Genomic DNA, 13,961 nt, shown 5'->3' with positions numbered 1-13,961 from the left:
CGCACACAGGTAGGAGCATGATAACATGAATGTGCAGTAAATGAGTGTCTCCGTGGTAATATACACGCACAATCCTCATTTGAATAAGGCGGTCTGCTCCACCTTTCAATTGCACACGCACTGTTAGTAGATCCCACACAACATTCATAGTAGACGCTGTTTTAATTTTTATACACTGTTTAAAGCATGTTATTTGGATCTTAGTAAATCAGGCCATTACATTTAGGGTTTATAACTGATGTACTCAACTCATTCTTTTCCATGTACTGCTTTACCGGGCATGTGTTTATTGACTTAAGGGATTGTACCAGAGTATGTTCCTGCTCTGCAGGTGTTCTTCTTGGACTTTGGCAACACAGCAGCTGTCCCATGCAACACCTTGAGGGAACTACCATCTGACCTCCTGCATCACCCCTTCCAGGTGGCAACAGGGTGACTTATCACATGGCTCCTTCTTGTCCACATAGTGAATAAACCATTATACAAATTCCTTTCTCAGGCTCAGGAGTTCCAAATTACTGAAATGCGTCCATCAGCCGAGTCTGTCATCTTTGGGAACCAGTGGAGCAGCCGTGCTCGTCAACGGTTCATGGCGCTTGTGAAAGACCATTCAGTCATTGTGTCGCTTTACTCCATTCTCAATGGAATAATGCGTGTACAGCTGCTCATCAGCGGCGAGACGACAAACAAAAGCCTGGCTGATATTTTTGTGGAGGAGGGCCACGCCGTCATTGCTGAAGAGAGCTTTGACTCGAAGGTAACTGTGCGTTTGGTTGTTATTGAGTATAAAAAACAGCATGGTTAACTAGAATTTGCAATTCCGTTAGAAATGTCCAGGATGAGCAGTGTGTGTGGATGGTGGCATGGTTCAAATCGGATGAGAGATGTGGGAAATGCAGTAGATTGTATAATGCCCATTCATTGTCAATAGGGAGAAAATTCCTTGGGAAAGGGAAAACATGTTTTGCGTTCGATATATCGGAAGGGTGATGATAATAATAATAATAATAATAATGGATTAGATTTATACAGCGCTTTTCTGGACTCTCAAAGCACTTCACAGAGAAGTGAGAACCCATCATTTAATCACACCTGGTGGTGGTAAGCTACTTTCATAGCCACAGCTGCCCTGGGGTAGACTGACTGAAGCGTGGATGCCAGTTTGCGCCTACGGCCCCTCCGACCATCACCCATCATTCATCATTAATTCACCAGTGTGAGCGGCACTGGGGGCAAGGGTGAAGTGTACTGACCAAGGACACAACGGCAGCGATTTGGATGTCAAGAGGCAGGGAGCGAACCTGCAACCCTCAGGTTTCTGGCACGGCCGCTCTACCCACTACGCCGTGCCGCCTTAGTGTGGGTGGATGGTTGAAAGGTCGGAATCGGGTTTAAAAATGGTGCAAAATTTCGAGGCTTTAAAGGCATATGTGTCAGTCAAGGCCCGCGAGCCAGATTCGGCCCGCAAATTTTTTTTTGTCCTGTCCAGCTTCTCAGGCAAATCATATAGTTGATGTTGATGCCCATATCGGCTGTTCAGATTTACTTTACAAAAGAGAAGTGTAGGATACTTCTCTTGTTGCCTTATTTGTATTTGACTTTATTAAATGTATTTATATTATCATTTGGTGCAGCCGGGCTGGAGCAGGAGGGGATAGATAGAAAGAGAAAAAAAAGGAAGACAGAGGGGGAAATTGTGGGGACAAGAGGGCGATTAGACAGAGAGACAAAAACAACAACAGCAAACAACAACAACAATAGAGCAACATCAGCAAATATGACATGTACAAATATGATGGTAAAAGTAATAGCAAATAAGCAGTTAGCGAAAAAATAATACACAAATGACAATGAGCATTTTTACACTACAAATGGAGCAATACAAATATCAATAGAAATAGCGCTATTGATCATGAACAATACCAATACTTTTACTTTTACCAATATCTTTATTATCAACAATACAGTTGTTCAAATGCAACAATACATATACGTAATGATAACTTGAGATACGAAAGAATGCAGAAAAATGGAGGGGAAAAAAGAGAAGCAACCTACATTAACCTTGTAGATTGTTATAGTAACAATAGGTTAAGCTTTGTCAGAGTGCCATGTGTTATACCCAGTTTACTCTAGGGCAACAACATTAATATATGTTTGATGAAACGTGATTATGTGCATGAGTGTATGTGTGCATATGTACTTGTATATGTACAGTATGTGTGTATCTGTGTTTGTACAGTGAATGTATATGTACAGTATGTGTATATGTATGTGTGTGTTTGTACAGTGAATGTATATGTACAGTATGCGTGTTTGTACAGTGAATTTATATGTACAGTATGTGTATATGTGTTTGTACAGTGAGTGTATATGTACAGTATGTGTATATGTATGTTTGTACAGTGAATGTATATGTACAGTATGTGTATGTTTGTATAATGAATGTGCGTGTGGATGTACGAACTTTGAGTGTGTAAATATTTACTGTATTTGTATATGTATGTGGGAGCGTAGGTACCTGTGTATGTGAGTATATGTGAATTTGTATGTACAATACATTTGACTCCCAGTGTGTGTGGGAGCCAGACTACGGCCCAAGCCCCCCGAGAGCCCAACCCACAAACAGTAGGTGTGGTGCCCAGGGAACCAGGGATCACCGCCCCCACGCAGCCAAGCCGGACAGCGACAGGAACCTCAGAACCCGGCCCACCGCGCCGCCCAAAAGGGCCAGCAGCAGGCCGCAGACAGACGCACCCGGCAAAGGACAAGGCACGAGAAAAGCAGGGGACAGCCAGACCCCAAGCTAGTGAGAGACCACACCCCACACGGGCAGAAAGGCGGGACGCCCCGCCCAAAGGGCCCGGAGACCCTCCGCAACCGGACGGGAAGACCGCCCCGCCCCACCGGCAACCGGGCCCCCATGAGCCCACCCCCCACCCCTGGAGAGCGCGGCGAGGCCAGCCCCCGGCCACCCCACCCAAGTTGGCCGCCACAGGACCACCCAGCACGGGGCCACGGGACCCACCCACCCCAACCGCAGGGAACCCAACGATGGAGATGGAACAACCAGCGACCGCCCCGCCGAGTCCCCCCCCCCTGACGTAGGGGAAAAATAAAAAAATAAAATTATTTAAAAAATACAAATAAATAAATAATTAAATATATTTAAAAAAAAAAAAAAAGAAATAAAAGAAGATCACAGACATGCTGACACACAAGGTCACTACCCCAACAACTGGCCGAGTCGCAGCACCTCGGAAAACCTTGCAGCACCAAGCTACCACAATAGACACAGGGACCAGACCCAGCAGGCCCCAACCAAGACGGGCACCCGGAAGGGATGGACGGTGGGACCCAGGAGCTCCAGACACGCAGTCCGGATGCAGTAGCCAGAGGCGCTGACCCCCACCTGACAGGCAAGCCCAGAACGTACCCCCAGAAATATACATACATATCTATATACATACACATACACATGTACATATACATACACATATATACACATACACATGAATATACATACATACATACACATACACACACATATACATACATATACACAGCTTGTCAGCCCCGACAACCACCACAAGTCACATCAGCCACCCCCCTGCACCAGACCCAGCAGCCACGGGCGCCCACACCACAAACAAACGGCAGCAGAAACAGCAGCCGCAATACCCCCAGACAGCCAGCACCACCCAATCAAATCAAAGCGATCAAAAAAAAACTGCGACCGGCAACCACACGCCAACAGGATCACGGAGACCAGCCAGCGCCAGCCAGCCCAAACGCCAACACGCAAACAAGAGACACCGACACCCCCCCACCAAAAGACCCCACCACCCCAACCCAAACCCCCACAAACACACCACCGCCCAAACAACCGAGACACAGCATCCAGACCAGACATAGGCGCCGCGCCGCCACCACATCAAGTCACCAACAGAGACCCCACAGCGCAAGGTTGGGCCACACAGGCACGGACCCCACCCAACAGGAAGCGAGACGCGCGCGACGCCACACACAAATAAATAAGATTAAACAAAAATAATAATAATAATTTAAAAAAAAATATATATATATATATATAAAAATTAAAAACATTTTCTTTTTTAATTAAATTAAAAAAAACAAATAAAATACAAATAAAATAAGTAAATTATAAAAATTAAAATAAATACTAAATTTAAAGAAAAAATAAAAATTAATAAATGAATAAAAGCCTGGCAGGCCACCAGACCGCAATTCGCGCCGGCCGACGAGGCAATGAGGGGTGCGCCAACCCCCCCACATGCATGTGTACAAGGCCCCCAGAGTGTCTACTGTGTAGTTAAAATTAGGAGGTCAGCCATTACAGCCGACCTCCAGTCCCTATTGATGCGTGTACTGTAGCGTGAGTGAGATATGTATGCTTGTGGGAACTAAAAATGCGATTAAAATTGGGGGACATCAAGGTCTTGGTGGGTCCCAACCAAGCCGAGCCCCCCGAATCCTAAGTGTCTAATATGCAGCTAAGATTGAGGGATGGACAAGCAGGGGACAAGACAGGAGGACTGGAGCCCCATAGGAGGCATCCTCATCCCCCCGCCATGCCTCCCCGCAGGACAATCCCCCAAAGTCTTATATATGTGTGACTGTGTGTGCTATAAGTAGGAGGAGTAGAGGGCCCGGACATCACCCCCAGTCCATGCGGCCGACAACCAGGAACTACGGTCAGGAGGCCAACGCCCCCCCCCCCCCCACACACACCCCCTCGGCCCGTGACCCACACCAGACCACTTTAGCGTGACGTCACGCGAGCCCACCCCCCCACCAAACAAAGCCAGCCCCCGCCCGCCCCAACCCAACCCCGCAGAGCCCATACCAGCAACCAAACGCAGAAAAACTGCACAGCCCCCATGCCCAATGCAAACACCGCATCCCGGCCATCCACACAGCAACGTGCCCATACGAGTCCCGGCCAGGGGATGGCGCCCCCCAACGGGGAAGAAGTCAATGCATCCGTCCGCACGCCAGCCCCCAAACCAGCCGGCAAGCCAACGCCAGCCAGCCCCCACAACCCCACAAGCGCACAGATACCAGCCACAGGCCTCCAACCCAATACAGCGACGCCAACCGCCGGCAGCACCACAGCAACCATTACCACCACCGCCCGTCCGCGGTCGCCGAAACCGAAACAAAAAAAGCGACCGACCCCGTAACCACAACAACGCACACCCCCAGCTACCACTGAGGCCACCTACCCCAACTCATCCACAGCCAGGCCAATCGATCCACCGGACATCCACACCCATACACACACCTACACATACATACACACATACACATATACATACATATATGTATATACACATACATACACATGCATACATATACACATACACACACACACACACACACACACACACACACATATATATATATACATTAATACACCTACATACATATACATATGCACACATATACACATACACATACATACACAAAAAAATAAAATAAAATAAAAATAAACCCTTTAAATAAAATAAAATAAATAAAAATAAACAAGAGGCCTGGTCGCCAACAGTGCCCAGCGCCGCCCAACCCCGCAGCCCTTCCCGCACGTCCAGCATATTTGTTTCCAGAATTCTGGGTCAAAGCTTGTGGATACGTCTGAGTGCCATTTGGAAGTTGGGATACTTATTGTGTTATCTATTTTTGATAAGAGAGCATATAATTTGGATAAAGCTTTGGGGGCAGATGTTTTGAAGAATTTAACGGTCGTAGGATTACTTTCCCATGTTGTTTTGTTGAATCTTGCGCTGATTACAGATTTGATTTGTATATATTCTAGGAATTTATTAGGATTGATTGCATATTGTGTTATTAAACTTAAAAGAGATAAAACTGTTTGCATTGATGATATCCCCAAGGCATCTGACTCCCTTATCATACCATGTTGGAAAGTTCAATGGCTTCTTGTTTATAAGAAAATCAGGAATTTTCCAAATAGTGAGTGAGCCGGGACCCAGTTATTTTCAAAAACTCCCACCAAGCTGTTAAGGTAGTGCGTATATTAATACTTTTAAAGCAGCTGTGTTTTCGGAGAATTTGGCTAATAAAGGGCAAGTTACAAATTAGGATCTCCTGGCTAAGTGATTTTTCAATCTCTAACCATAAACTATCCAATAAAGTGGGATTGATCCATTTTAATATATATTGTAGTTTATTTGCAAGGAAGTAATAGGAAAAGTTTGGGAGTTCTAGACCCCCATATTCTTTGGGTTTTTGTAAAGTTTTAAGGCTGATTCGTGCTGGTTTACTCTTCCAAAGAAACTGATTGATGTGTGAGTCTAGTGATTTAAACCAGATTTGAAAAGGTTTGGTTGGAATCACTGAAAAGAGATAATTAATCCTAGGCAAGACCATCATTTTCACGGTAGAAACCCTTCCCATAAGTGAGATTGGCAGTGTTTTCCAACGCGCCAGATCATCCTCAATCGATTTTAAGATTGGGGAGTAATTCAAGCGATTCAGATCTGACAATGTGGAGGAGATATTGATTCCCAGGTATTTAATGTTCCCTTTATGCAGTGGAATCGATGAGGTGCTCTGAAAGTCAAAATTAATTGGTAACACAGTAGATTTGGACCAGTTGATGGAGTAATCTGAAATAGAACTGAATTTATTGATAAGTGAGATTGTATCTTGAAGAGAAGAATGTGGATTTTGTAAGAAAAGTAATACATCATCAGCATAAAGGCTTATTTTATGATGAACGGTTGCGGTATGGATGCCTTTAATATTTGCATGCTGTCGAATTGCGGTTGCAAGAGGTTCAATAAATATAGCAAACAGTGACGGAGAAAGTGGACACCCTTGCCTTGTGCCCCTCATAAGATTAAACCTTGGGGAGATTTGGCCGTTCGTTCTAACTGAAGCTGTAGGGAAACTATATAGGACCTTGATCTATTCTATAAATGAGTCTCCAAATCCAAATTTCTGTAGAGTAGCTAAAAGAAAATTCCAATTCACTCTATCAAATGCTTTTTCAGCATCTAATGAAACAACAGCTGTTTTTAGATTATGAATAACAGAATAGTCTATCACATTGAGTAGACGGCGAACATTGTTGGACGATTGTCTCTCTTTGATGAAACCTGTTTGATCAGGATGTACTATATATGGAGTGACTTTTTCTAATCTTTTAGCTAATACTTTGCAGATAATTTTAAGATCAGCATTAATCAGGGAGATTGGCCGGTAACTGGATGGAAGTGTTGGGTCTTTATCAGGTTTTAGCAAGAGACTGATCGTGGCAGAGTTCATATTTGGAGGAAGGAATGAGTTTTCTTTAATCTCTAAAGCCATTTTCGTAAATGTCGGAGCTAGCAGTGACCAGAATGTTTTGTAGAACTCCACAGGGAACCCATCAGGCCCTGGTGCTTTATTGTTTGGCATCCGTTGAAGAGCATCGTGAAGTTCATCTACAGAAATAGCAAGATCTAAATTTGATACCTGCCTAGTATTTAATTTAGGTAAGTCTATACCATTGAGAAATGTCTCAATGTCTGAAAAAGATGGGTCAATCTGGGGTGTATACAAGTTTCTGTAAAAGTCTCTAAATATGGAGTTAATTTCCTCAGGAACAAGCGTAATGTTCCCAGCTGAATCCTTAATGGATGGTATAGAGTTTTTTTCTTTGTTTAATTTTAGTTCGTTAGCCAAATATTTGCTTGGTTTATTGTCATGTTCAAATTTTTCTAAGCGTAACCTCTGGAGCAGGAATTTACTTTTCTTATCAATTATTTCTCTTAAATCTAATTTGAGTTTTCTCAGTTTGTTCAGAGTATGTTCATTTTGTGAGTTCGCATAAGCTATTTCTAATATTTTTATTTCATTTTCAAGTTCCTGCTCTAGTAAACGTTCCTTTTTTTTCTTGTATGATGAATAAGAAATTATTTTTCCTCGCATAACTACTTTCGCGGCCTCCCAGAGAACGCACGCCGTGATTTCTGGTTGATCATTAAAATCTAAAAAATCTGTCCATTCTTTCTCAAAATAGTTTAGGAAGTCTGGGTCCTTTAGTAATGATGTATTAAGTCTCCATTGTTTTATAGGTGCAGTGATAGTTTTGTTAGTGAGGGAAAGTGAGACAGGTGCATGGTCACTGATGATGATAGGATGGATGTGAATGTTTGAGATGTCAGATAAAATTGAGCTACTAGTTAAAAAGTAATCAATGCGAGAGAATGAGTGGTGAACTGGGGAAAAATAAGTGTATTCCCTAAGAGTGCGGTGATAAGAACGCCAGGCATCGCAAAGACCATAATCGTTCATATATTGCTTAAGTATTACCACTGACTGAGACTCACGGTGACTCCCAGTCACTCTGGACCGATCTATATTTGGATTAAATACTAAGTTGAGGTCCCCTCCTATAATCAAGCAGTAGTTTGAGTGAGGAGAAAGTGAAGAGAAGAAAGTGTGAAAAAAGGAGGGGTCATCAACATTTGGACCATAAATCTTGGCGATACATAAGTTTCTCCCGTCAACAGAAATATTAAGAATGATGTATCTTCCCTCTGTCAGTAATGGAGTTATGGAATGTAAAGTTGACCTTTCTACTAATGAGAATGGCTACGCCTCTCTGTTTGGAGTTGTAACTAGCAAAGTATGTGTGTGGGTATTGCGATGAATGCAGTTTTGAGGTATCGGACTTGGAGAGGTGAGTCTCTTGTAATAAAGCAATGTCTGCTTGCATGCTCTTCAAATGATTAAGAATTTTTATATTTTTTTCCTTTGACCCGACCCCACGCACGTTTCCAAGTGACAAACTGCACAGTGGACATACTAAACTAGACTGTAACTAAGTGTGTGGATGTATGTGTGTACTTTATGTGTAAATAATGCATGTCTGTATCTAAATGTAAGCCTATCATGCATATATGTAGGTGTGTATAGTGTGTATAGTTGTGCATGTATTAGCTGTGAGTGTAAATGCTGATGACGACAAGGGGACACACAACAGGTGGAGAAATAGAAAGAGAAAAACAAAACAAAAAACATAAAAGAAAAAGAAAAGAGAGTGGTGGATTAAACAGGTAGTGAAATAAGTGACATAAAAAGGAAAACAAAAAAGTAAAACAGTAAACGTTGGTTTACCCAAAGAGAGAGAGAGAGAGAGCGTATGGTGTTTACGTGAGCGCTATAATGACGCACAGGTGTATTGTGAGCAAGAGGGGGGGAAAAGAGAGGAATTGAAGCATAATGAAATAACAAAAGTAAAAAAAAATACAACATTTACCGTGTTTCAGACGTTAATAATACAGCCACGGCGTGGCTTCCGGATAATGGTAAAGTTGGCCGTTGATGAAAAGTTTATCCACCGCGATGACTGCACGGCATCCTTCGGTGATAAACTTCTTGCGAAGCGGGAACAGATGGCGGCGTCTGTCGAGAATTTCCTTTGGAAACTGGTCGTTGATGCTGAAGTTGGATCCTTTCAGCTCTCGGCCCTGGTTCCTCACCCGGTCCTTCTGCTTGAAGTGTTCGAATTTGGCTATGATGGGTCTCGGCCTCCTGTTCTCCGGCTTTTTGGCTCCAAGCCGGTGGACGCGATGGAAGGTGATGTTCCTGATGGTGTCTGCTGGAAGCTTGAGCTGGTGTTCCATGAAGGACTTGATGGTTTCCTCTGGATCTTCCTCTGTCTTTTCCGGTATTCCCGCGAAGACCAGATTGTCCCTCATGCTTCTCGCCTGGAGGTCCAGCATCGTCTCCTTCATGCTCCTGTTGTCCCGGGTGAGTTGCGTCACTCCGTCGGTGAGGGATTTTACGGACTCACGAAGAGCGGCGTTCTCCTTGGCGAGAGAAATGACCTGCTGTTGTCTGAATTCCAAACTCTCTCGGATGGCTTGGAATTCCTTGTGGTGCACCTCGACAAGTGCGAGGCGGCCATCCAAACAAGTCAGCCTCTTGTCGATGGAATCCAGGATGTCGGTGAAGTTTGTACCCGGCGGTGACACATGGCCAGGTGAGTCCTCCGGGCGGCTTCTTTTAGACGTTGGCGTCTTAGATGGCTTCCCCATGACAAGACGGTCGTAGCACTCTTCGATGTAGCCTTCAAGTGCCTCCAGATTTTGATATTTAAGTTTTATTTGCTTTATTTTCTGAATAAATCAGAATTGTTTGGCAGCTGAGTGTGCCACTTGACTCTATTTTTTTTCCCGCGTCACGTACGCTCTCTCTCGCGAGACTACAGCATTACTGACGCATCTGACGTTAAATCTACCATATTGACATTGGTTAAGTTTGTAGTTATGTTACCTTTAATTCGGCTATTATGTTGTCATTTTTTTGACAATTGTTTTGATTATATTATAATTGTAATATTTAAATGATTATAAATGAATGTTTGGGGCAGTTGTGGATGTCAGCAATGCGGCGGTTTGAGGAAACATTAATTTGCTTTTCCAAACATGTCGTTGATAGTGAACTGCCAACATGTGAATGCTGAACAGGCGGTGCCTAAAGTTTAATGGCTTTTTTAAAACACTTAAGACAAAGTATAAGTTCTTTGTGTTCTTTATTTTTTTCCTCAGAATTTTCAAATAACTTGGAAGTGTTTTGCCAAGAGGATTAGTTGTAATAAGTACATTTTAAGACTTGCCTTGTTCTACTTTCTGCCAAAGTAAAACAAAATAAAAAATGTTTTTGAAGTTGTCTTCATTTTTGAATTATTGTGCCACAATTTTATTAGTCTGACCCGCATGGGAATAGATTTTCTTCCATATGGCCCCTGAGCTAAAATGAGTTTGACACCCCTGCTTTAGGGCATTGTAGTACTATGAATACATCCATTAATTTGAATCAGAGATTTCTTGGAAACCTGGGAATTTCAGGAAAACCAGGAATTTTTGAAAATATTGATAGTAGCACCCATCCATCCATTTTCTACCGCTTATTCCCTTCGTGGTTCCGGGGGGCGCTGGAGCCTATCTCAGCTACAATCGGGCGGAAGGCGGGGTACACCCTGGACAATTGTCCTAAATGATATGAATGGGTTGGTGTTGGAATTTTTGGAATCGGTTGAAAAATATTGACGTAACAGTTTGAATGGAGAAAGGGTATTTCAGAATTTCGGGAAAACCGGCAAATTGTACGAAAAAACTAAATTAGCTTATGTTGTCCCAACTAAAAATAATGTTTCGAAGGTAGAACGGTCAAAAACGGTTGAAAAATGTGGACTGTGAAAACTTTTCCAAGAATAGGGCCTTGGAATTTTGGAAAATCCTGGAATTCTTTTCAACTTGGAAAATGGTGGTTTGATTTTCCAAGGTGAGTGGAGTGTGTGGATGGTGGAATGGTTCGAATCGGGTGAGAATATGTTGGAAAATTGGCCCATTAATTTTCAATGGGGAAAATGTCCTGGAAAACCGGGAATTCTTGGTTATCTGTGAAATTTGTTTGTAATTTTTTTTGGGCGCCCACGATGCCAAGTTTTGCCGAACGTTTTTATACTTCTACAGTTCCGATCGGATGCAAACTGGACTGTGGATTAAGACATTATTTTTTGGAGTAATTAGGTGAATTGTTCATACTTTATTGTAAATAAAGATGTACTTCATATTGGCTGATCAACTATTTTCCACACTATTCAGCTTAAATATGTGTGCAGATACAGTGCATTTTTCACTCTTCATTTTTCTCTCATTCTGCAGCAAAACAACGAGACACTGGTTTCTCTGTACAAAGACATTCAAACAGGAATGTATGTCCCCAATGCCATCAGCAGCTCCTGGAAAGATCGCAAGAAAGAAGAGAAGGAGCTCATCGACTGCCTCCTCTCCCACTTTTCAAAAAGCCGCACGCTTTACTCTAGAACAAAGGCAAGTTAAAAAGCTAGCTTGGAGCACATTTTAGCATCCTATACCCTAAATCATACCTACTTAACTAGCGGCCGGAGGACCAAATCCGTCCCGAGAATGACACCATACCGCCCCTCAGATTCAGTTTAAAACTTGGGAGACAACCATTTTTGCAGTAAATTCCTAAAAAAAAAACTTAACGTGCTCCTGTTGTATAGAGGAACTTGGACCACAGTAAACACATTGGCAGATCCTTGCATTAATATTTTAAACTTGCTAGCAAACATAGAACTCTGAGGTCCAAACTTATGATTTACATAATTGAGGAATTCCTCTAGGCACCCGTTTAAGTCCTCTCTTTTTTTCATAATTTGATTAATGTAATTAAGTTGTTTCTGCGATTAGTCAGTAGTAATAACTTCTTTAGTCATACTAATAGTGTCTCAAGGTTCCATTTTAGATCCTCTCTTTTTCATCATTTGGGCTATTGAGTTATAAGACTCCTATTTTTGCAGAAGGTCCTTAAAAACAGCAGTGCCTTTCTGTAACTCTGACAAAATAGGCCAAAATCAGGACGCCGTTTCTCTGTAATATGCAAAATTAGACTAAAAGGGAAGTAAGAAATCCGGCCCCCAGGTCCTTAACTTTCTGGAAATGTGGCCCCCAAAATAATTAGGTTGAATATCCCTGCTATAAATCATCCAATTAAAAAGGAGTTCTAAACCAAAAATGCAATATATTCAAAAGGCTTAATGGCAGGATTTTTGCCCTGGCTGTTGCCCTGTTTTCCAGGAGATAAAGCTGTTTCAATTCACTTAAGTCGTTTGTTTTGGGCACACCCATAAGTAGAAGAATGACATGAGGCTTTAATTGACTGCCACCAAAACATGTGTTAATACATGAGGTATTTTAATTCCTTACATTACAGATTCGTCTGCATGGACCGAACAGTCCTCATAAAATGTTGTTTCACAGCTTGAACGCCACCATATACTGCAAGTAAGTCCCAACACGCAAACACACAAGGGTTGTCATTGCCTCAGCTAATCAGGTGTGTCTTTATCCAAGGATGGTGTGCATTGATCGAAGCAGCGTCAATGCCATGGCTCTGAATGAAAACCCTCACTACAAGCACCAGAGAATGATGGTATCTGGGACAGTGTCTGTCAGTGCTTCAGGTGCCAGATAAATTCACACATGCCTAAATTCACAGTTGTCTTTTTCTATAACATCAATACCAGACCAAATCATATAAATAGAACGTTTAATACTGTAATAGAAATAGTCCAACTTACATAAGATGAGGTGGACAGAAAGGTAAACTTAATGCCAATATATACTGTATGTTAGCTTTTACATGCTTTCTATACCCTCTAGTGGTAAAATATGACACTACAATATTGGGTTGTAGGTAACCAGATTCTCCTGAGGGACACCACCCTCATGCCAGACATTCCTGGACTGTCTGCCATTGTTACCATGCTCTTCACCCCCATCATGGAGTTGCGGTTCGTTTCACATCGACATAACCGTGACAAATGAAATATACTCATGTCAGGGCCTTTTTTTTATATTTGTTTTTATGTCTAGCACTAATGAAGAGAAGACTTGCTACACTGGAGCGCTCTGTGGTTTGGGCTGGAACAGTCAAACCCAAGAAGGCCTTCCACCTGAACATGACATTGAAATGGCCTTTGATGTAAAGTTTGACGTGGAAGACATCACTGAGGTAATTTTTATGCACATACACTCTACCCACACTCGTAATTATTATGGTACAGGTACTGTAGTGCTTGGTTTACAAAGGAGTTACGATCCTAGTCCTATTCAAGTCAAATTTTAGTGTAAGTGGCAACTAAACTAACATTTTTAAAAGAACATATGATGATTGTAAAACACTAGGCAGTAATACATATTGGCTATGCTCTGGTGTACATTTTGCTCCACAGTCACTTTGTTAACCCGTTCAATTCTGGAGGAATTCCCAGATTGCAAATGAAATGACTGCTCTTCCTCTCCAAAAGTTTCATAATTTTTCTTTTGAAAATGTGTTCTGTTTAAATATATTCTTGAAGTCATTATTGCTATTTTTTCCAGACACGGTAAAACAAT

The 13,961-nt window shown here is 42.4% G+C and overlaps 1 protein-coding gene across 1 annotated transcript in view; it reads left to right on the top strand.

The window, feature by feature from the left end:
- tdrd9 (tudor domain containing 9) overlaps positions 1–13,961 on the top strand; it is a 96,649-nt gene that overhangs the window by 80,748 nt on the left and 1,940 nt on the right. Inside the window, exons 26-32 of the mRNA XM_062042190.1 lie at positions 332–421; positions 500–757; positions 11,703–11,870; positions 12,778–12,848; positions 12,918–13,027; positions 13,261–13,357; positions 13,440–13,578. Coding sequence (XP_061898174.1) covers positions 332–421; positions 500–757; positions 11,703–11,870; positions 12,778–12,848; positions 12,918–13,027; positions 13,261–13,357; positions 13,440–13,578 — 933 coding nt within the window. The remainder of the gene's footprint in view (positions 1–331; positions 422–499; positions 758–11,702; positions 11,871–12,777; positions 12,849–12,917; positions 13,028–13,260; positions 13,358–13,439; positions 13,579–13,961) is intronic.

This window comes from Entelurus aequoreus, linkage group LG03, assembly GCF_033978785.1.
Source record: "Entelurus aequoreus isolate RoL-2023_Sb linkage group LG03, RoL_Eaeq_v1.1, whole genome shotgun sequence".
In the NCBI taxonomy this organism is placed as follows: Eukaryota; Metazoa; Chordata; class Actinopteri; order Syngnathiformes; family Syngnathidae; genus Entelurus; species Entelurus aequoreus.
Note: the sequence above shows the minus strand (reverse complement) of the source record. Positions and strands in the feature narration are given on the sequence as shown.